The 24,524-nt window shown below is 42.5% G+C and overlaps 1 protein-coding gene across 3 annotated transcripts in view; it reads right to left on the reverse strand.

The window, feature by feature from the left end:
* The window catches only part of TBXAS1 (thromboxane A synthase 1), a 246,993-nt gene extending 223,796 nt beyond the window's left edge, over positions 1–23,197 (reverse strand). Inside the window, exons 1-4 of one of the 3 annotated variants that reach the window (XM_064456602.1) lie at positions 23,052–23,196; positions 21,768–21,851; positions 13,534–13,612; positions 10,420–10,618 (exon numbers count right to left, since the gene is read on the reverse strand). In XM_064456602.1, coding sequence (XP_064312672.1) covers positions 10,420–10,517 — 98 coding nt within the window. In that variant the 5' untranslated portion in view covers positions 10,518–10,618; positions 13,534–13,612; positions 21,768–21,851; positions 23,052–23,196. Of the gene's footprint in view, positions 1–10,419; positions 10,619–13,533; positions 13,613–21,767; positions 21,852–23,051 lie in introns of all 3 variants that reach the window. The other 2 variants (XM_064456647.1, XM_064456593.1) reach the window with 2 other exon arrangements.
* Positions 23,198–24,524: the final 1,327 nt, after the last annotated feature.

A 24,524-nucleotide genomic window follows, 5' to 3' on the forward strand; every position in this document is an offset into this window, starting at 1 on the left:
CCCCCCAGCCATGTTTATGATGCACTCAAACTCACTCAGATTATTTCTGCCCCTCATCCTCCCACGACAACAGTCCAAACCCATTCAGAGTGAAGACACAGCAGCTGTGACTGCAGAGCTCCTCCAACATATCTTCTTGCCTTGCTAAGCTATACGCTATTAAACAACCCAACATCTCAACTCTATTAGTAATCTTATTATTACAGCATTGTAAAAGAAAAAATGTGGGTTGTTTTTTTTTTATGAGGGAGCTGCCACTGTCTGGAGGAAACCTGCGTTTTGCACACACAGAAAAGCACACACGTATTTCATACGGTGCACTGCAAGCTGCACAGAATAGAAAGCAGCTGGAGGAAAATGGCTATAGAGAAATGGTTCTCCTGGGCATCATCTGTTGATTTGTTTTGTTTATAGAAGGAATGAGATTTTATCTCTGCTCAAAATATAAAATGCTTCTATGGCACTGAGCTCACTGCTTGGCTATGCTCTCACTCAGGAACGTAAATAAAAAGGGGGGAAGGGGGGAGAAAAGGCTTTACTGCACGGAATCCCTAGAAATGTTAAAAATTAAATAGAAGAATGTCCATCAAGGTGTGAAACAGGAACTGAGTCACCAGCTATCATGGAAATGAGGGCCTCCTTACCGTGCTTGTTAATAGCTTGCTTCTACTAAAGCTGAGGAGGCAGGTTAGGGACAAACTACTCAAATCCCAAGTCTCCAATCCCAGCCTGACTCCCGGCAGGATGAACATCTTTACACTGTAAATACACAAGTCCTTACAAGACACATGGCCAGAGAAGGCACAGATTCTTACAGTCTTTCCACTGTCTTGTGCCCACAGTTGATAATCCAAGCTCTCTCTGCAACCTTGCTCTGTGGAGGCTCCTCACTCCTCTATGCCTGACACCCAAGATCTGATGGTCTCTTTCATTTAACAACAGGGCTCTGTGTCCTGGGAGGACACCAGACGGCTGGTTTTCCACTCAAGTTGATAGCATTTCCTTTTGTATTAAGCAAAAGTCATATCTCAGGAAAGGAAATAAATTGTGAAACCACTACATAATTAACTACTGCTAATCATTTTAACTTTTTAAAGTTTAAAAACATAACTACAGAGGCTGGTGTCCAAACTGGGAGAAATTACTTGAAGTCTGAAACTTTCTGCTAGACAAACAAAGTTTAAAATACTATTCTTCTGAAATCTGAAAGGCTCAAGGCTTGTTGCCATAGCTAGGAATAGTTATCACAAAACTGATGATCCTTTATCTTTGCACCACCTATTCTTAGCTCTTAAGAGGACGTTAGGGACATCAGCCCAGTTACGTATCTAGAAGTGAAGGCTGCTGAACGTCACTCCAGAACAGCCCGGTTTCATTAGCTACAGAGTGGATCTGGAGTCTTTCTGGAACCATCAAGGGGTGTTTGCTTTTCTTAAAGATGTCTGGCCTGGCTACTGAGGAGACATTTGGGCAACCCGGAGTGCCATGCTGGGTACAGTACATCATAACTTTCAGTCATGAAACCATCCAGAACATTAGTGTTTGTTATACTCACTGAAATCCACCCTAACATAAACATACAGCTTCTCAGTTTTCCTACCATGAAGCTTATGCTAAGGTCTCTCTTGGAGAGATTGCTGCATCTCAACCCGTGACAAGTATTTCAGAAAATGTTAAAACTAAGGTTTGTTAAAGTCTTTGGAGAGCAAACAGACCATATTGATATTTTAAGAGTGGGAAGAAGGCCCTTGCAGTCTTGACCACCATCACTCTCTATCCCTCATGCTTGCATGCAACACACTGAAGATCCTTTAGCTGCTCCTTCCTCTCCCAGGGTGGCTATATTTCACATCTTTCCCACATTTCAAACCACATGCTTCGATGACCTCTTCATCTTGTTATAGCTCTACTGAGAAGGTGTTTGCATAAAAGCTCTTTGGAGCTTTTTGGATGAGAAACTACAAACATGCATGCACAGATTGCATCAGATTTATTGCTACTGAGTAAGTTAAAGGAATACTTAGGGTTGCAGGTTCAAAACCCTGCCAATAGTTCTCATCCAAGAGCATTCATACAGCAGGAGCCTGTGATCATAGTTACCAATTACTCATCGCCTTTAAAGTCCACTGCCTTTTCATCCTTCCTGTACCCCTCAACCCCTAACAACTATCACAAGGTTTCTATTAGCTGAAAGGAACTATTATTTCCAAGGCAGTAGACTTTACTTTGTGTGTCAACCCAAGCATATAGCCACTGCTCCATGCCCTACTCCCAACATATATCTCAGTTCAGCTCCTTTCCTCCAGCCCCAACTTTCCCAAACATACTTGTGTAACGACCCACTTCAAATTCATATGGAGCCATACCCTTCTGTCCCCACCTATTCTTCCCAGTCCTTCTCCAGCCATTGCTGGGCATCCAGCTTCTCTGCCTATCGAAGAAACAAATGAATAAAACAGATTTTGCCCTTTCCCATTTTTGCTGCTTCCTTAATAAACTTCCCCAACAACTCCACAGGTTCTGCAGAACCATGAAAGAAGGGACTGGCCAGGGAAGAAACTACCAAAGGAATGGATATGGAGAATCTACCACACGCTAGATGACCCCTGGATTAAAACACTAGTATCCCGACTGACCTGCACAGTCAATCCAGCCATAGAAAATACATGTAAAATAAACAAGCAGAATTTGAAAGAAACTGTCACAAGTGTAAGCAGTGGCACATAAAGCAAGGGTATGAAGAAACAGATATTGAACATAATTTGCTTAAGCTCCTCCACTATTCCTGTGAAAGTGAAATAAATGCATTTCCAGACCCAAGCCAGAAAATACTCTTTCTGCTGGCTGTTTCTCAGCAGTTAGCACACTCTGAGCTCATGGAACAGTAAACTTTGTTTTCAATGGGGAAAAAAGCCAAAAACAAACGTAGGAAGATAGCAGACAGAAAAATCCATCTAAAGGTTTCGGGTATGTCAAGGGGAACTGATAAAAGACAATCTCTCAATAATATGTCAATATTTTACTTTAAAATAGTTGTCAGACATCTCCATTAAATACTGTATAAAACTCCCCTACAGAAGAACAAGGCATGGCAAACAAAGGCATTAATTACCAGTGAGCCAGCAATGAGGACAAAACACACTGTACATTGTTATTGACCAACCCTGATGCAAGGGCAAAAAGGAGTGAAGAAGAATAGAGGCGACGTTCTTTTAATGATGGGAGCAGTGGTGAAGGAGACAAGAGAAGGGGAAACACATTTACTTTTCAGCACTCTGAGGAAGTCTAACCTGTCAAAACTGCCCGCCCATTGATTTAACTTTCCATTTAAAAAGCACAGCCAGGCTGGCAGGACACTTGGTCCACTATCTGAAAGATGTGGAGTTACAAGTCCACGCCCCTTGGAGAACATGAGGATGCAAAACTAGTCACCCTAGTGCGGGGCAGTCACAGGAACTGTCAGTATGCTCCCCTGGGGTTCAGGGCAGAGCAGAGTTCATAGCACTGTTTGGAGGAGTTACAGCAGTCCTGAGAGGTCCCTCTAAGCCTGACAATTAAATGCACAGACACAGCAAAAGACAGCCCGAGCAATGCGATGGACTGCCCCACCACACACACAGGCAGAGCCTTCTCTTTAAGGAGGTTGTTTACATTACCTTCTTTCATCATCTAATTTCAATTCCATTTCATGCAGCGTGTTAAGTCCCTCACGTTCCTCATACAGTCAGTAGATGGAGGCAGGAGCTTCTACAAGCTAATGCAGCACACCCAAAATTAGTTTGCGAGGTGCCTGAATATCCCCAAGATAAATAAAGCAACCTGCCCCACGGCAAACTGCAGATCAGAAGTTGTTCAAAGTGCTAGTCCAGAAGAGCTGAATGAAGCTCCAGAGAAGACTCTCAGGCAGAAGCTGCCTGATGTAATTCCCCACCCTTGCCAGTCCCTCCTGCCTATGCAACCCAGTCCAGGCCAGATCTAGTCCACTCCAGGCCCTGCAGGACAGGACAGCAGAAAGGGGATTGCTCAAGACCTGCATCCAGCTCCTGCTGACCTAGTGGCATTTGTGAGCATCAGCCAGCTTCACAACATTCTCCATTGGACACTAGATCTGGAGACCAGGCCAGAAGATAGGTATATATACTTGTTTCGTGAATAGAAGCTAACATATCTTTATAGGGTCTATCTTAACATACTATTAACACTATAATCTCCATGCACTAAAAACAAATTGTGCTTGAGGGAGAGGCATGAAAAAGTTTAGGGAAAAACAAAGACCATGAGGAATGAATAGGCTGGAGATTTACTCCTTTACACAGAGTTGTTAGGGTAAAATGCACCTTCATGAAAGCAAAAAAAAACCAGGAAGTACTTGAGGATCTTCAAATAAACATGGCTGGCCATGTAATCTCTAAATTAAAAAAAAAACCAAAACCAAACAAACTTGAACATAAGAGGCCTCTGAGTTTTGCAGAGAAGTTCAAGCATCCAAAGCTGTACAGCACTAGAGGCTGAGCTACATTTATCAGGATAACCAAGGTGTTGTAACAGCCTCTGAGGCCATCCCAGAGAATTTAACTCTGAAGCTGCAAAAGCAATGATGGAAAATTATTCTACCTCTCCTCAGAAAATAAGAGAACTTTGTTTATCTAAAAGCAGCATAATCAGGGCACTGAGTGAACTTCATTCTGATTATCAGATCTACCTTGTTTTCAGAGAAAGTATTTAGTGACTTGTGGTGTGGCATTTTTCCAAATTATAATTCAGTATCTTACTCTGCTCCTTCTCAGGCTCACCTAGAGATGCTTGATTTAGTTCAAAGAGGAGGCCATATATTGCGCAGCTGTGGGATCAAATTATGTTTGACACGTTAGTGGGAATTCCAGATTTGCTTGATGTAAAGCTGCATGACAAAGACAGTTCTGAATCTGTTAGATTTTTCTGTCATCAACAGCAGTTTGCTGATGTTTCCTGTTGAATCAGATCCTTCCAGCTTTCATAAGCCATTTGAATGAAGGGGAGGGAAACAGAATGAGTTCCACTGACATAATGGCCATTTCAGGAAAAAACCAGCTGGGGTTAACAGAATATAAAAAAACCCCAAACTTCCCTGCCATCTGACCCTGTAAACCTGATGTGGGGTTCACTGCAACCTGAGAAGCTACGAGGCTGTAATAGGGGAAGACTCATTAGGGACCGTAACCTTAGAGCCCAGCTCTGAGGTCAGCCACTGCTGTGGGAGGGACGTGCAAGACCGAGGAGCGTTCAGCAGGCAGAGCCCAGCAGCAGTACAGCAGTACCAGCCCCTGAGCACTCGCCGTCTGTTGAGGAGCTGTGCTTTCTGCCAGCGGGGGGAAACAAGCATGCTTTAACATCCAAGGATTAGGATGCCTCTCTGAACTTCTCAGCTCAATGAGCCTGACATAAGAACGAGCAGAGCTGTACATCTTCATGGATAAATGTTGATGCCCCACACCAGGCCTGTTTCCAGCCGTAGCGGTCCTTGCAGACCTGTGCCTCTGATGGCAGCAGTGACAGCTGGAAAAGTTTGGGCCTACCCACCCACAGTTGGTGCTTCTTTCAGAAAGGATCCAACTTTTGTACTGCCTGATACTGGATCTGTCCAGATGCATTATCTGGATGCTTTAGGGAGAATAACCGCCTCACCCTAAACCTGCACTCAAACCATAAGCCTAGAGCTCTAGCAATCAAACAACTTCTGTAAATATTGACTTTTTGAGGAGCAAAACATGGTGCAAGATCTAGTTTTAGGTGGCATCTAGTTGGGGAAAAAAAATCCAACTGAGTTCTGTTTGATCTGTTTTGCCTAACTCAAGCCCAAATAGCAAGGTTCTGTAAAACCAGAATGAAGTTTTACTTGGAGACAGATTATCTCTAAACTTGCTCTTTTAGAGTCCTTTCCAAAACCACAGATGCAAAGTAACGCCAAATAAGGAAGAGTATTGAAGTCACCTGTATCAAAATACTGCCTGCCTGGAGATTAACTTCTGATGTGGTTTAGTACCAGTATGGTACCAACTGATGAACTCTAACACATGTTGTCACCCATGTCTAAGTGTATGCAATGTCTAGGCTTAAGGCCAGGGGAAAAAAATATTAAGTTTATTTTTCATTCTTTTTGATCAAAGACTGCAAATGCTTTGGGTCAGGATTGACTTGTTATGCAATGGGCGGACAGTATCTAGATCCAGCGGAACCCAAATCTCTCAATCTATCTATACATTTCTGTAACACAAATGATCATTAATATTACTTCGATGTAAAAAATTACATCTTTCTGAATGATTTATCTTTTCAGAAACAGACAAGAACACTGCTAGTATATGTTTTGCTGTGTTTGAAAGCACGCAATTAGACTTGTATCTTACAAACATAAACAAACACCTCCCATCCAACCTCCATGTTTCTAAAAAAACCCAGATTTGTTTAGACAAGGGGTTGATAATCCAGTCTGAACAGAGGTATCTGAATGCTGTGACAGCTTCTTCATAATGCTAAGCTTATGGTACATTAAACTTTAAAGCAAGATAAACTCCTGCTTTCATTTTATCAAACATCTTCCCAGACAGCAAAAAGAAAGACACAAAGCAATGTTTGTAGCTACAACCAAGCATGGGATACCCAACTCAGCGTCTGTTTGAAATGAAAATGAACAATATGTTGCATAGATATAATACTGTATTTTTCAGTAGAGAATATCACTGGGATTTGTAAATGTTAACCTCATTCCTCCCTTAAGTGTTTGTTTTTATTTCATGCCTGAAAATACCTGAAATTCACAGAGATTAAGTGAATAGAGACAGCAGTCCTCTCAACTGAGAAAGAAAGTGCTCTTAAAAAAACCTGTTCTATTAATCAGTTTGGCTAGTAGAAATCACAGGGGGTGGGAGGGACATGGACAAGAGATTTTTTTTTAAGACTGTTCAGTGTTGTGCTCGCTTGTATTACTGAACTTTATGTATTTAGCCATATTACGCCTTTTTGTGGTCAGTAAAGCAGTAATTTCACTGTCTATCACAACAGTAATGAGGTAGCAAGAGCCATTGAAGAATCCATGATATGAGGTCTGCAAGAAGAGACTTTGACCTACTGAGAGCAAGTAGGAAGGATGTGGAGGGTAGTGGACAACTAAGTCCTTCAGGAATGGGGGACACCAAGCAGGCTTGAGCACATCAGTTAAATTCACAAATTACCAAAAAAGCAACCTCAGGTTTGTTCTTCCCATTTCAAATCTGAAGAGTCCATGTACCCAAAAGCTCCTCTATTCTTTCTATTCCCAACATTAAATCAACTACCTTAAAAAGCCTCGCCTTATAGCTAACTTAAGGTCATGTGGAAGATAAACACTGAGAGATTCTAGTCGCTGAATTTTCCACTGATTTAAAACTGACACAATACACTACAAGCATCACCTTCATATTACACTGACAACAACGCATGAGGAATTCAGAGGTGTGCTATTAGAGGATTTGTTATAAAGAGTTATTGACGATCTTCGCTGTACCATAAGTAACAGGCTAAAAAAAATGACCATCCAAGTTTCCTCCTAAGACATGTATCTTCTGTAGAAGTTTATTTTTATGCAGCTACAGCCTCTCCTCCCTTTCCCAATCAACCTTCGCTTCTCTCCCTGCTTCATATGACCTCACCTTACTCAAAAATGTGAAGAGATTGGTTTTATCACAACTTAGCAAGATACCACCTGCCAGCTGAACTGTGATAAATCACAGCTGGCCTTACAATACACATGCTAGCATCAACTGAGGCTGAGCCGACGGGCAGCAGCTCAAGGGTGTCATTTAAACCACTGAGTATCTCCATCCACAAAAATCATGCTAAGGGAATAGCTCAATAACACAACAGTTGCCATAACAGCATTACTATTCTAGTGTGGATTAGATCTATTGACTCTCTTCTTTACCTGCAGCTGCCTTCTGTTTAGCCTGGAAGCCTTTTACAGCCAACAAGGTGAACAAACTGCCTAGTCTTTGTACTCGCACAACAGTGGACACAATATGACCCTGATCAATCATAAGCTACTATCATAACAAAATTTACAACAGCAAATATTCATTCCTCCCTTCCCCCATGACTACCCTTCTGAAAAGATACAATGCTTGTAGAAAAAGATAGAAAAAGAATTCATAAGTTCTTAAAAAAGAAGAATAAGGCTTAGAATGAAAACGTCAAAGGAACTCAAAGAGTTATTACTTTATTATTACTCCTGCCATACGTAACACTTGTGTTTTCTGGCTCCTAGATGAGCCAGACAAATGGGTATGCAACATGATTGTAATAAAAACATTCTTTAGAATTAGGGACCTGCATTTCTATTAGCAACCCTTTACAAACCCTTTAAATAATTCCTTGAACCCAAGGTTTAATGGATGAATACAGGAAGCTGTGAGGACATATTGGTTCTACTCACTTGTTTAAACAGACATGTAGTATGAAAAAACTGTATTAAAAATACTCTCAAGTGAATAGATTGACAGGCTTGAACAACAACTACTGCACTTGCAGATGTGCTTCAAGCCATTAACCTTACAGGCTCAGTCACTGCATTTTACTGAAATAAATGGATCTGAATAGCTTAACCACCAGGCAAACCTACCAACAGCCCACAGATGTGGCCCTGCATATTTTACTGAAAGTTTAAGAAACACCAGCTTCTCATTGGAAGAGTGACCTTTAGGCACCTGTATCTAATAAGCTACTTAAAATCAACCTGTATCTGTAGATCAACAAGACTGGTTAGTAATAACCATCTGCAGGTAAGAGTATAAAACACTTTCCCATACAAAACTCCAGCTTCCTTTACATGTTGCCTTCACAGTACTCACCTTTAGCCAGGAAAGGAGAAACGCTGAATGGGGTATCTCTACTGTAAGGCAATTTCCTGCCTGACTCCTAAACTGGACTTTTTGAAACTTACGTGGTAGGCACTCAATTCAGCAGCTGACTGTCCACAGCCAGGAGCCTCGTTTTACTTTGACTTCAGTCTGCAATTAGAGCTAGGTTTGTTTATGGCAAGACCAAATTCTGCACTGAACTCCTATGTCTTTACTTCAAGGGGAGGAACAGCCTTCCTTGAATTGAACCAGAAAATGAGGCTCTGGAGAAGCGTGCATCAGAACACACCCTACATTTACATGGACCAGTTCTGTGTCTTCAGAGACCTCAGCACATCTTGACATGTGGAAACATCACACTCTTTCAGCTCTCTGACAGGCAGCCAGATTTCACCAGCAGGTCTGCTGCATTTCTGAACTGTGGGTGTGCCTCTGCACTCCTCTCATCCCCTTAAGCTTACAGACATCCACGGGTCAGCAGCTAAACAGCACGGTTTTACTGAAAGATCTAGTGCTGCCATTCTTTTTCCCAGTAAAATTCAAAGGAAGTAGGACTTGAACCTTTGTTATGATTTGGGCAGATCTTATTAAGAAAGTAGGCTCACCCACCTACTTGGTATGGCAACGCACATCAAATATGGGCTTGACTTGACCTTTTTAGCCTCTCTAGACCCTCCCTTGACACACAAGGAAGTTGGACAATGATCAACAGGATCAAAGAATGAAGAAATACGTGCAGAAGTGATCTCTCACTTACACTGTTACAATTGTGGTAAACTCATGGTACCATCACTATTCTCTTCTAGATTAGCTTTGGGCTTTTGTCAGAGGTTCTTTTTCTACCACCGTCCCTGAAACTGTTTCTTGAACACACATACAAATGAGAAAAAACATTGGTTGACTGGAAGGCAGGATTTGAAGAGGTATTCAAGTAAAAACAGTCAGAAAAGCACTCCCAGTTCGGCTAATTTAATTTCTGAAATAAATTATCCAGACAGGGTGGTTTGTTTTTTTTTTCATTTCAGCACAGCTCAGTGCAATGCCTACTGTGCTAAGCATTAGGGCTGCTGTTATTCTGATTTGTATCCACTACCCAGTGTGGAAAGAACAAGAGAGTAAATTCAAGCAGCAGTTAATGTGTCTGTACACTTAAGCCAAGAAACCTGTCAAGGGACAAGTGTGGAGCGTAGTACAGAGAAGAGGTCCAACAAGACCCTACAACAAGTACTCAGTTTCTTTCTGACCAGCACCAACGTTCCTGCTGCCTAAAGAAATTAATAAGAAACCAACAATAATAAGTTCTTAATTGTGAAGACAATTTTTGTTAGCAGTTTGTTGGAAAAGGACTTGCGAGAAAATATTTCAAGGAGAGATTTCTCTAAAAAGCATCATGAGCTTTGTGAATGTTTATTTCAACCTCTGCACCCAAACCATGTCCCTTCTATCCAGTTATCTTCCAGTTTCCCCTTATGAATAAAAGACTAGATGTTGGGGGAGCTTCAGTAGGCTTTGTGTCTGATATGCAGCCCGTATCATTGTTATCACTTACCAATACAGCAGAACCAGGAAGACAGCCAGCAAAGCCAGGGTAACCGTTGTACTATTCATTTCTGTGGATGCAAATGCCAGGAGATCTACAGGCTCCATTTTCCTCCACTACAGCTCCAGTCTTGAGTGGTGTGAGCGTGTGTGCAGGGGAAAGTTTCCGCAAGAGCTGATAAAGCCTTCCACAGCTATATAAATGACATCTGCAACAAAACAGGAACCAAGAGAGCAAAAACACATCAAGTACAAACTGCAAACCTTTCCTGTTCTCATCGACTGCACTCAGTGAAAGCGAACTTGAAGGTTCCCTGAATGGTAGAATGGAGCAATTCCCCCCACCCCCACACCCCTCCTGCTGTTGTTGATTGTAATGACAGTAAATATTTACATACCCACCGCTTGAGACATCAGTCTGTTGAATAGGTTTTTAGACATCAAGTATGGGAAACTGTGGAAAGTGTGGGGGAAAAAAGAGGGGGAGAAAGCCTGACCATGGTACAGATCATGGAAGAAGAATATATAGACCCTTCAGGGGTGCCCTGGCAGACACACAGTGGCATTCTCTGAAGTAATAAAAATAGAGGATTTCTGCCACATTAAACTTCATCAGCAGTTCATCTCCAAACTGGTTATACCTTAAAAGAATGGAAGAAAGTAACCTTTAAATTATTACCACTAAAAGGATGAATTAGGGGAAAATTCTTCTAATGTGACTACTAGAAGGCATATATAGAAAGAAAACGAGCAGAAAACCCCAACTGTGGTACCAGGGTCTGTATGCCAGCATCTGTCACACCAGTTAACCCACACAGACCAGACATCACTGTTTGGCTGTATCATCTGAGGTTCATAAGCACTACAGCAAATTTTCCTAGATCAATACAGTGCCTCCCATCGAGGTACCATTAACTAGCCTCTCCAGAGATACTTTGGCTACCCCTGCATTGTATTTCTAGTATCAGGGTTAACATCTACTATCTCTGCATTGTGGCACAGTCAAACTGTCACACTCCTTTGAACAACCTAGACATGAACAGTCAAGTTTTGACTGCAGTTTGGGAAATGGTTTGTCCACAGTATATTAATTCCTCAGCTTTCCTCCATATTTTCCTGCCTGCAAACCTCAATCCTGTTTCAAGCATCTGATCTGGTCCAATTAGAAAACTCAGCCAGAAAGCAAACCTTGAAGCACTTCTATGAGAGAAGACCATCAACCTGTAACCCTCGAGTTACCAAATGCCATTACCAAAAACATCTTCAGAATTACAAGAGCAGCAGCAGCTTGCAAGTAAATACTCTTTCCCCTGACAAAATTCCCCTAACTGTCCGGTATCGTTTGTTACTTATGAAACTAGAAATACCCATATACGTACTGCAGCTTTCCCACCTATTCCGTACAACCTATTTGAAAGTTAAGGAAATCAAAACTACCCAAAAAACTAGGTTTGGGCATTATATGGTAACCTTCAGAAACAGAAATTCTGCAACATCTGATTCCCATAACACACCAGATGAAGAGTGGTTTCTTCTCATACAATCCCAAGATAATAGCGTAGATTTAATGTGCAATGCTTCTCCAATATCACTGTATTACATTTTCAGCTCTTATCAGAGAAGTTAATAATATAGGTATCAAAAAAGTAAAGTCTCTAACACAATGGAGTTTAATTTTAAGAAGATTTGGCTCCACTCTAACTGAATCACTGCTATTTTGGTTCTCTGTGCTTCACAACTGCATTAATTCCCTTCCAGCCTCAGATCCGTGCAGAATAAGTAAAAGGTGTTAACCAGCTCATCAGCTCCATAGAATAGCATGGTAGTTCACAGAAAACCTTGCTTATTGTATTAACAATGCTATTGCTATTCTGGGTCAATAACAGCTCTGCTGGTTTGCTGCTGCTGCCAAGTTCTCCAAGAACAACTGCAAAAAGATTCAGGACCAGTGACGCAAGGAATTAATCAGTGGGCACAAGCCAATCCCTACCAGCAACTGATCCTGCAGGACTTTAAGAAAAGAAAATAAAAATCAAATATCCATATGCACTGAAGTCTTCTCAAAAAAGAAACCCAATCACCACAAGTGTAGAAGGTAAGAAATAACATTCCAATTTCACTGTGCTTTAATTTACTTGGCTTTTTAATTAAAGGACATATTTATCTGCACATAGAGAACTGATGCCTTCTATTAAAGTCAACAGCAAAACTCCTATCAGCAAATACAGAGTCAAGTACAGACCTCACTAATTTTTTAAGAAGTGTGCTGGAGCCTTTTCCCAGTCACACTGGGAGGTAGGTGGGATGAATAGTTCTTGAACACACACATTATGAAAGAAAATAGGCTCTCACATCAGCATCCAATTTGAAAGAGAACACATAATCAAGCTCCCAACAACCACCACCATCCTTTTCTGTTGTTGATGTTGGCGTTTTCTTTTTGTTTTGTTTTTTAAGCCTCAGCACCTCCACCCATTAAGAAGGGCGGTGTGCAGCATCCACTCTAAAACCCACCTGGAGTACTCCTCACCGCAGACCCACAGGCTCGCAGTTATCATCCCAGAGTTAAGGATCTCAGCTCCACGGAAAGTCACAAAAATCCACATGATGCTTTGCAGGGGTGGGGGGGAAAGGAATCAGGGATGCAGGTAGCAATGGAAACAGACTGTATATCAGACTATTTATCACTCCTTTGTCCAGTGTTCCGTCTCTCTTTACAGGTCCTTTATGTGAGAAACACCATCCTAATTAACTAGTTAATTGCACAGATATTTTTCACCAATGTCCCCGTTTTTTGTGGAGCCTCACTGGTAAAGCTGATTATGATAATGGTATCAACGAACTACAGAGACAGATACAAAGTCCTCACTAGCTACATGCTGGAGGAAGCCAGAGACAAGCAGAAGTGGAAGGGAGCCTCTTCCTGTCAGCCTGCTATGAGTCAGCAGCACTGTCTGTGTTTGCCTCCACAAGGCTTCACTCAAGATTGCATCTACCAACGTTCACAGCTCCTTCATGCAGTGCTATCTGAGCTCTTCTCTTCCACAGCAAGAAAAATGCACAGATCACCACGTTGTTCAACATAAACATCAACAGCAAAAAAGCATGTTCAACACAAACTTACACTCAACACACCCATTTCATCCTTCAATCACCAGCACTGCTGTAACCACAGCCTTGGAGCTCCCCAGCAAATGGCAGACCTACAAGACAGAAGCAGTTCAATCCCAACCAGCCGGAGCTTCAACTTGCACTGAAGTTAGCAGCAGTAAATATTAAATAAAGGAAGTACATTACAGAAAAAAGCCCGGCACACAGACAATCCAGGTTGTCCAGGAAGCCTTCATGCCTTCAAGCCCTGTCTGTTCCATCTCCAGGAATACCATCTGTAAATGCTCTTCCAAAACAACGCATTTCAACTTCAGAATGAATGCAAGTGTGGCAATCAGCCTCAGCAATGCTTGACATACACAGGTATCATTCGGACATGAACCATACAGCTTATTAAAAAGCAGGATTATAGACCTCCTCAGTAGACCTAAATCATGTTAAGGATTTTGACCTGTCTTCAAAGCATATCAAATGAAAATGTAGCCTCATGTATTTCAGAGGCTAATGACTAACTGGCTAGACTAACAAGAAACTCCTGCTAATGACTAAATTCAACTCCTCTCATGCTATTTTACCTCATATGCTTTAGGTCTATAATAATCTAATTAAGGCTGAGCCACACTAACTTTACGATAGATGAAGGAAGTCTAGAAAGGTGTAAAGTTTTAATTTTATAGCAGTTCTTCTCTATATAAATTTGTAATCTTCAGGTCAAGCAAATTCTGTTATATAGCCAGCTTAGCCACAAAATACTGCAAATTAAATACCACAGAACAACTTAAAAAACCATTATATTAATCATAGACTAGTTTATGTGTAAGCTTTAACAAAGCCTATGTACAAAACTGTGTAAGTATATATGATATTAATTTATCTTAAAGGAAAAAAAACTTTCCAAGGCCAAAATGAGTTCTTAACATCTTTAAGGTAGACCAAACAAAAAGATCAAAGGCACATTTCAGAGAGATTTTTTTATATTTGAAACAACCTTAATAGCCAAGGTACTGGGAATATTAATGTATTGGAATAGAGGGATTTACAGTGGCTGTCTATGACTTCATTATTACTACCCCTGTTCAAGGATTGACCAAGCAGATTAATCAGACGATTTTGTACTCCTGCATAAACTATGACAAACTACTCAACAGATGGACCACCGAGGCATCAGAGTCCACTCATAAAGATCCTGATCCTCATTCAAAACAGACGGCAGCACCAAAAGGACACCCTGGGCTCATGGAATATTCTTGAACTATCTTGAATAAAATCACTCCAGTGAACTGGATCTGGAAAGGCAAACATGGTAGCTGTGAAACCACACTGAGGAAGCCACTTTCATGACACTTCTTACCGAGAAACAGAAAGACACGTTTTTATACTTAAATTGTTTTCCCAATTCAGAGCCTGGTTATATTAACCTAAATGCTTCTCAGAAAACAGGCATCCAGCTTAAGACTCTAGGAAAGATAAAATATTGTATAAACTTGTACTTCACTAACAAATTTAATCTTAGCTGTCTGAAAGTTATGGTACTTCAAACTCAGTCAATATCACAGGGGCTAAAAAACTCATTATGCTAACTAAATGTAGTGCCGCTATACTAAGTCCCCTCTAAAGCAACAAGCTGTGAGATATCCTAGTTATTTCAAAGAACTCCACTTAGAAATAGCACAGATTTTGTGGTCAAAAGGAATGACAGTTTTTTCCTCTTGCCACGAGAGCTTGGAATGAGTTTCTAAAATAAAGTTACCTTTGCTAATAGTGACATTAAGATCTTGCAGCCCTGGTGAAATTCCAGAGAAAGCAGAAATTAATGTAACATCTGCTCCCCATGGCCAGGCATTTCTAAGCAAATTGACTTTATTAAATAATCGGTAACTTGTTTATATTTCTATAGCTTGCTTTAGAAACATTGATTGATTCAAGCAATCCTATAATTTCATTGTCCTATAAACTTGGCTGGAGATAAGTAAGGATTTATGTTCATGGATCAATAGCTCCATATTGACAGCAAAAGCCAAAGAACCCTGCCTAGACTAGTCTTGTAGTTGCAGAGAGCCATATAAATGTTTGCCTTTGTAACAGTATCATGGTAAGAACCAGTAAGTTATCATTTCTTCTGTGAAGTTCAGTTTTTAAACACCATGAAAAAAACTCCAACCTTCTTTGATTGAAAAGCTACTCTAGATAGCAAACTCAAGGCTTGAATTCTCCAAACTGTGTTTCAGTGCTGGACTGCCGATCAAAAGAACTGTGAAAAACTTCACAGAAGCACCTTGTTCTATAACTTAATTAACTAAATGTGCTTATCAACTTCTCTTTCATCCATTAGCTTATGGGATTGACACCAAAACATATAAAACCCAGTCCTTTTCTGCACTTTGCAAATAGGAAGGTGTAGAACGCTGGTTTTCCCCAATTAACGGAAATATTTTGAGAGCTCAGTGTGCTATCTGTAGCTACTACATTCCCCACCTTACCTCTCCAGTTTGCAGTTCAATAATTTTATTGTGGAATCCTTTCAATATGACACAAAGAGATTTCTTTACAGAAAGATTACACGCAGCCTCCTTAAAAGCGGGGCAGCCGCCTCGGAGGCAATTAGCCGCAGCGATATGCGTTGCACAGAGCAGTGCGATGGCTCCTGGATTGCCAGCTGGAGAAACCCTGGCCATTGCATCCTTTGAGTTACCCTAACGGGAGAAGGGGAGTCAAAGAAGAAATAGAAATGACAAAGGGGAGAATAGCAGCCAAGAAGAGGCAGATCTGACCATCCTGCTGCAGGAGAACAGCCGCGGCCATCCGCCTTGCATTCTGCTTGTGAAAAGGACAAGCCAAAAGCTGGATGAATGTGCTGCTCAGTACCTCTTTCAAAAGGATTGTTGATACAGACCATCAGCAGCTTGCACACGTGCCCCAGAGATAGGCTGCCAGGGCCAGGAGGGAGGACGGCATGAGACCTGAGAGCAACCCCCATGTAGACCAGCCCTCACCAAGGGGTGCAGGCCCACTGAGCTGAATGTAGGAGGCAGGTAACAGGGTCCATCGGCATAGCAAGAGGTGAGTCAGGGGCCACCCAGGGGGTCAAGTCAGCAATGGAAGCCCCAACGCAACCTTCAATGGGGTTCCTGGGCCCATGGGCAGAGTGTGAAGGTGAGGGGGCTCAAGTGAGGCCAGTCAGGACAATTAAGATCTATTGGTGCCCTCAAGGACGTGGCAGGCTCAGTATTAAGGACTGGAACAGGTAAAAAGATAATGGCAGGTACAAGGGAGCAGGAAATTTGAAAAAGTAAATTCGTTAATACAACACATTTGTCAATACCCTGTCAAAGCTCAAAATGACAAAAGGAGGAAAGCACCAAAAGTCACAAAACCCTTGAACCTCAGATGAGGTAAAGAAGCATTCTTCACCTGAGGCCCACCACTGTTTTTTCAAATAGCACATGCTTCCAGAAGAAGCCCCGCAGGCGTGAATGGAGAACATTCCCATGAGTTATGGCCCATAGGCTGACCAAGAATGGTAGAATCAGGTTTCATCTGGGAACTGTGGGCAGTATTAGCTCTGCCTTTATGCTTTATCTCTAACTGTCTAAAATCAGAGGGATTGGATGCAATCACCCCTCCAAGATGAATAAGAAAGCAAAAAGAAAGAGCAAAAGAATGTACCATGGATTAGACAATACAAACATGCCAAAACCAGGACAGGCATTACAGCACAGAAGAGGTGATAAGCTGGCACAAAGGAAGAAGAAAGGTCAAAATCAAGCAAGTCAGACTAATACTATTACCACAGTAATGATTTTCATACTTCAAGAATCCTAGAAGCTGTTAGTCTACATCCACATGTAGAAAGGTAAAACGACTGCAGAGACCCAAGCTGGCAGTTCAAAGTAGTCACTGAGGACCAACACCGATTCTTCAGCAACTCTTTAGCAGCATCCAAAAAGCCTCTCTGTTAGGCTGCAAAAACATCCCTTCACAGAATAAGTGCTCCCAGAGAGCACCAGGTGCAGGGTTTGGTAATGCTGCTCTGACTCCTGTAGATAGGCACGGGGAGGTTGGTGCCCTGTTGCCTCCCTTGCCTTTGAAAATGTTCCCCCTAATAAATATTTCAAAATGCCAATAATTGCAGTGTGAACAATCATGCTGGATGTTTTCAGATGGCAGTAAGAACACAAAAGGTATGGTGCACTGGAGGACACAGAGCTGTGCCAGGAAGACATATAAGACCTTCACACTGTGAGGCAAATCTAGGACCAATATAAAATACATTGCAAAGCCTTATCTTTACTCATGCCCCTATCCAGGGGATATTCACTGCCTAATTTTATGCATCACATGATGAATAATTCCTGGTAGGTCGTGCCCAATATTCCCAAAGGTCTTCTTACCCTTATGAAAGGGAGCACAGATAACGACAAGCAAATTGCAGCCCCTTATGTGCTGCAGAAGAGTACATGTAACATATGGATGGCTTTACTCTACTTCAGCCTTTTGTGCTCTCCCATTCATCACTTTTTTTGCTGCAGTCCTTTCTGCTGACCCCTTGTACACTCATTTGCCAAATCAGAAATCTGTTCAGCTCTCTCAGTCTCAGCAGATATGTTGTAACACGGACATGCATAACTGGTGAGGGGGCAGAAAAAAGAAAAAGTGAAAAACCAAACTTACACAATCACGAAACCAGCATTTCCACATCTCGAGTTCTTACTGCAAATCTTGGCTTAGTTCAGGTTTTTGCTAAAGCACTAGTTCTTCATTTGCGCAGTTGTGACAAATACAGGTTTTACTGGGGGCAAAGACAATCAAGCCGTTGAGACATGGAAAAAAAATGTTCCAAAGCTGTGAAACTCAAAGGATCAGAGCTAAAACACAAATTAAACTATTTTAATTGCTCAGTAAATTAAAAAAACGCATGTTTTTCCTGCAGTCTCATGAATCTGAGAGTAAATTTGTGATTTCTGAATGCTTGAGGTTAGCTATACTTGCAAAGGGGCGTGAACCCAATAAGCTCACCTGTTAGCCATGGGAAGAGAGGTTAAGTGGGAGACTGAATAATGTGACATGTGAGTTGAAACAGCACGAAGAATTTAGTCTCAACAAGATTTCAATCCTGCTGACACTCACGTTAAGTTGCTCTCTCAAACTGAAGCGTACATGGAATCTGAGCCTACGGTTCACAGTGAGACCAGCCTCCTACCTCCTTCCTACCTTCTCCTGCCTTCTACTGAGTGGCAGATAAGCACAACCTCAGACTGTGGCTGGGCTAGTGCCAAAATGAAATATGTATCCTTCTCAGTTTCGATGAAATACAAAAAAAAAAAAAAATCCATGAAACAAAACTTTTAGCTGCTGTACTTTATCTTTTTATTGGCTGCTGATCAGAGCTAAGGTTTGTGGAAACCATGGCTCTGTGACAATCTGAGAGGACCGCTTTGCACTCACCACAGAGCCTAACAAAGTCTTCAAGCTCCAAGATTCTCGGGGGGTTTTTTGAACAATTCTTAGAAGTTTCTTTCTACTCTGAACATGCTGCTGCTTTCTTTACCTTCAGCCAATTAAGTCCAACAAGCTCAAGTGAGCAACTGCAATGATAAATCAGCTCTAGTATGAGCATGGCCAAAAGCCCTGGCAACTGTCCACTTTTGACTTCAGCTCTTCTTCCTCATCATCCATTTTAAAATGTTCATTTTAACTCTAACACCACTACCTGCAGACACTTCCCCCTCGCCCAACTCTGACGATCACACTTAGAGATCAGCTGAACTGGCGTGATGGGATCTCTGGCCCAGCACAGAGTCCTATAGCCATCAATATAAATTTAAACCAGGTGAATTGGAAGAGATGCAGCTTAGAGAGCCAGACCTGTCAGACAGATACCCCAATGTTTGGGGTACTTTCTCCTTAACAGCTCCTGCTCTGTCTGTGGCAGTTCAGGCTAACTAGAGAAGCCAGCAACTACCCAGATGCATGGCAAAGGAGCTGGGACTACTTCAGACAGCCCAGGGACAGTGGGATGTTATTCATTTACCTCATATTCATAAGCAAAGTGACACATGAATGCAAGATGCCAGATGGAGTAAGCTGACTGGAAATGGAGAAGAGCCTGGGCTTTCAGATGGGACCTATATTTATGCAAGACTAGAAGCCGAGGACAGAAACAGCAGAGACACCACGCAGGACAAAAGCCTCACCATACATTTGATAAAATATAGTTTCTTCCATTCACCTTTACCTTGGTTTCCCTTGGCCAAACCTGTAAAGCAGTGAGTCATCAAATAGGGGAAGCGGGTGCTGACAAGGGCCTCTGCAGATGCAAATGGGTATTTTAATGGTGTAGCAACGAATGGCATGTTTCTAAGTCTGGTGCAGGTAGATGCACTCTGTCCCTGTGTGATGCTCTCAGCTCTCTGGATAGGAAGCACCAACTCCAAGGGTAAAATATTGTTTTTCTCTTAGTATATGTAACTCCAATTAACCTCATTGGAGCATTGTGGGTACACTGAGAAGATTACACTCGTTAATGTGCAGTTACAGCTGTATTGTAAATGCAACATTACATGCTTTCTATTATGGTTCAAGACCGCTACGCTCTTCAAGACTGTTATAAACCTCAGAAAACAGGGGTTTATAATGGAAACACTGAAACACTCAACTCTAAAAGCCTCAGCAGAGAGGAAATATAGCTATAAATTCAGCTTCTGTTTTCCAGCATGTACATTGACAAGGTATGAATAATATGCATTTCTACAGCTAGAACAGACAGATGTACACATTGCTCAGGATAACCTTTGCTGTAAATGCAGAGGATGGAAAGAGCTCAAAGTGGAAAGGGCAACCTTCTATCTTGTCTTTACAGAGTTACTGCAATCGCAATAATGACATAAAAACAGCAATTGAAATTTAGTAGCCTGCACACTGGGGTTGGATTCTGAATGCATTTTTTTCAAAAGGCTGGGTTGTGTTTCCACAGTCAACAACAAAATGACATAACACACAGCCCCCCAAAACTCCTTCAGCCTCTTTAAAAAAAAAAAAAAAAAATTGGCTATTTGGGTACTGTTCAAATGACATTGCAAATCAACTTGCTATCCATTGCAAAAATGGATATTCTCTATATATTCCCTTATATATATAATCTGGTCCCTAGCTTCTTAACATTGCCAAGGAGCAAAATTTGGCCTAGCTATTACTGGACTTTCTAATGTAAGAAAACCTCGATCTGTCTGGCAAGAGAAGGACAGGCAGGCTACTGTACTATCATTGGGGCTGTGGCATTTGGGAATTTCTTCAGATATTAATAGCAACAGCAGAGGTGGGTCAATATAATCCCATTAGCCACATCATGCTGTTTGACTTCTGATATGTACGAGGAAAGGAAAACAAAACTGACACAATCGCTTTTTGGGAGGTACGCTGATGTTGGGTAGACAAGAAAATCCATGCCTGTTTTAGACATTGCAGCCCGACTGCCAGGTAGGGAAAGGTGGAGTAGGGAGGTCCATGCATTTTTCTGGCACAGCCCTCACCTGCTGCTGCCCGCACGGGGCTCAGCGCAACAGGAGGTCCCACCACCACCACCATCCTCCTCCTCCCTCCCCCAGGGTTTCAGCGGCATCCCTGGCCATGCTGCTGCTCTGAAGACAGAGCTGCTAGTCCTGCAGCGGCTGCCATTGCCTGGGTTAAGCTGGCATATGTGGTGTCAGTGCACAGGGAAATATCCAGAACTCAGCGAGGCTGCACACAGATATGGTCTCTGTTTTTTATATTAGTGCTGCTCACATTTGGAAAAGTTTCTTGAATGTGTAGGGAATGTTTTCAGATTCAGTGCCACTGACCCCATAAATTATTTTCTATTACCTACATATTAGCAATGTCTCTAATGCTGTAAACAGGGAGAACATCAGATATGCCAGAAGTCTACGAGGTGTATGAAAAACTTCAGGTGAAAAGCAGCCCACAAAACCTCCCCACTACAGCAGCTGGGTTTTTTTTTTTTAAGGTAATGGATTAATTCACAGAAAGTTTAGCAATTCTTACCAACACCTCTAACATTAGCTATAGCATCCTCATTTTAGATGTATATCCCCTCCTTGTGGGTAACCATTCAAGGGCACTGTGTTTAACATTTCTGCGTGTTTGATTCATGAAGGACACCTGCTCATTAGCTTTCTGCTCTCTGCCTTTCTGTATGACAGCAGCCCTGGTGCTCAGGGTGCATAAACCCAACACGCCCAAGAGCTGTACCTCGATGTTGACCCAGAGGTGCCAACTCTCCGAGCAAGATGGGAATTGCCTCATTGTCCAGACCTGTTCATCATTTGGCAGCATCTGTGGAGATTAACAGCAAAGCTACTTTATTACCATTAAAAGGGCAACGCAATTTCCAGCAGAACTGAGAACTGTCTCTTGCATCTTCTCTTGGGTGAGACCTTTACTTGGATTGACTCCTGTCTTTGCCTCCACTTTTTTCATTCACACAGGGCTTTGCATCAGTAGCCTTAGCTAAAAACTTCTACTGTACTCCCGCAGCCTTCAGCATGCCCACTGCTTGCTGTCCCTCCCCGCAAGCAGCGGCTGAGAACCAGTGTCACTGGCTGCAAGTAGAGCAGACAGCAAATCTGCAGTCTTCACCATAATTAGTAAACTACTTGTAGGAGAGAACCATCAGGGTATAACTCTGTCACTGAACCCAGTCCCTGTGCATTGGGGATCACCACATGATTACATTCAGCCCCAGAAGGCTTGCAGAGCATCCTCGTGCAAAGAATTTCCCAAAACTCTCTGGCAAATTTACACTCGGGTGTAAGTACCGGCAGCATCCCAGGCAGCTATTGGTCAGAGGATCACAGCCAAAATGTGCAGGAGCATTTTACCTGACCCACACAAAGCTGTTTCTCCTCCCTGCGCTATCCTGACTGCTGCTCTGTTTTATTAAGCAGCAGCATGAAACCAGAGCATGTCCAAGGATTTTCACTGAAGTGATCTGCACAGCCTGAGACTTTCAGTTCAGCAAACAGCAGAAACACCGGAACGAGGAAACGTACACAGGCACAGCCTGTTGCAGCCACTTATGCAAAATTTGTATTTGGCTATTTCTCTGTACTAAGACCTAGAAAGTCACCTTAAAAGGAAAAAGAAAATAAAAATAATTTTAAAAGCAAGATTAAATTCAGCAAGAAGCTGGATGTAACAAGACCCTTATTCACTAGAGAAACATTTCCAGTCCCTGTAGGGAGTGGGATTCCTTCCCGCACCTTCTTCTAGGATTAAGTGATTACTTATTCCCGCCAACCCTTCCATAAAGGAGGGAGAATGACACCCCTACACGACCGGTCCCACGTGCTGATGCCACGGACGTTTCCGCAAGCCAGCCCAAACCCAGGCGACTTGCCCAACGATGTGCCACGGGAGCGACATGGCAAAACCTCCCAGCCAAAAGCACGGGGCGACGAGGACCAGGGAGGGGGCACCCGGACTTACAGCCCCCTTCCTCCACCAACTCCACAGCAGATACTAGGAGATTCTTACCTTTAGATTTCTCCCTCTGCTTCCTCCACCGGTTCCTGGTCAGGCTGCTAGCAGGCAGCTGCCCTGCAGCACCCCGAGGCGAGCGGTGGGGAGCGGAGTCATCGCTGCCTCCCACGGCACAGACAGGTGCTTGGAAAGCTGCCCTCGGCCCGGCGGCGGGGCCGAGCCCGCGGGACTACAACTCCCAGAAGCCCCCGCGCCCCCCCGCCCTTCTCCCCCCCGGCCGCCCCTCGCCACCCGCTCTGGGGGTTGTAGTTCCTCCGGGGCTCCACCGCCGCAGTCCCCCCCCCGGCCTGCCCTTGCGGGGGAGGGAGGCTTCGCGGGCTGCAAAGGAAACAAACACTCTGAAACCTATTGTTTAAACGAGAAAAGCATGCGTACATATGTACATATTTTTATATGTATGTATATGTACATGTGTTTGTACGTGTATACACATGTACATGTATATGTATAAAAAAGTAAAACTCGGCAAATATTTTTGCCTACAGCAAGGGGAAAATATGAAGTTAGTGTACACACTAATTTCTGATTCTGGCAGGCATTTGGTTTGCTGGGAAGAGAAGGGGAAAAAATCAAAAGAAAAAAAAAGGCTCATAAGCAAGTATTGCCAAATAACTTTGCAAAATCAGATGGGAAAAACTTAAATGTTCCCATACACCAATTAGTTAATGACTGGCCTCAAGCCTACGAACGTGCCCATACTTAACTGTATCCTCCACTGAAGTGAATGCAATTGAATCTCATACTCCAGTTGTTCCAGAAACTCGAGGCCTCTAGAAATTATAAGCATGGCTTAGTAATAGTGAGATTTTAGAAGTAATTAAGGGCTTATCCACATTGGGAGCTGCTGCAGAGTAGCTTCAGTTGCGTAACTCCCCTCTCCTGTGCTGGACGTACATTTCACACTAACCCTGCTTTCTTCTGAGTTAGTTGCATTCTGAATGCACCGTTCAGTCTTTCAGTTCACAAGATACCTTTGCCTGAATCAATGAACTTGTGCAAGGTGAGCCTACACTGCATGTGCTTTTTTACCTTGTCTTTTCCATTTTACCATGGGCATTTCCTCCCAAAAGCTAAGCATTTCTTTTGGAAACTGGAAGTGAAGTTTCTCACACAATCACTGCTGTCCTGAATTTGGGAGATCAATAGGAACACTAAATTCCATGAGACACACAAAAAACCTTCGGGAACATGGTCCTATTTACCTAACTGGGAAAGTTTGTTTTTCTAACACCAACGGGAAGGCTGTGCAGAGGAAAGCTCTCCTTTCAGAGCAAAATCTCCTTAGTAATTAGTCCTTGTGGGTAGCAAATTTTAACAATACTTCTTGGAGAACATAAAATTCGTAATCTGTCCAGAGTATAGTCAAAGCTTTGAAGCTTTGCCCAACTTTTATTAATTGTATATGCATCAAAAATGTGAGCAATGTTAATGTACAACGAGCCAGGGGAGTTCTTCCAAGACCAGTAG

Source organism: Phalacrocorax carbo, chromosome 1 (assembly GCF_963921805.1).
Source record: "Phalacrocorax carbo chromosome 1, bPhaCar2.1, whole genome shotgun sequence".
Lineage (NCBI taxonomy): Eukaryota > Metazoa > Chordata > Aves > Suliformes > Phalacrocoracidae > Phalacrocorax > Phalacrocorax carbo.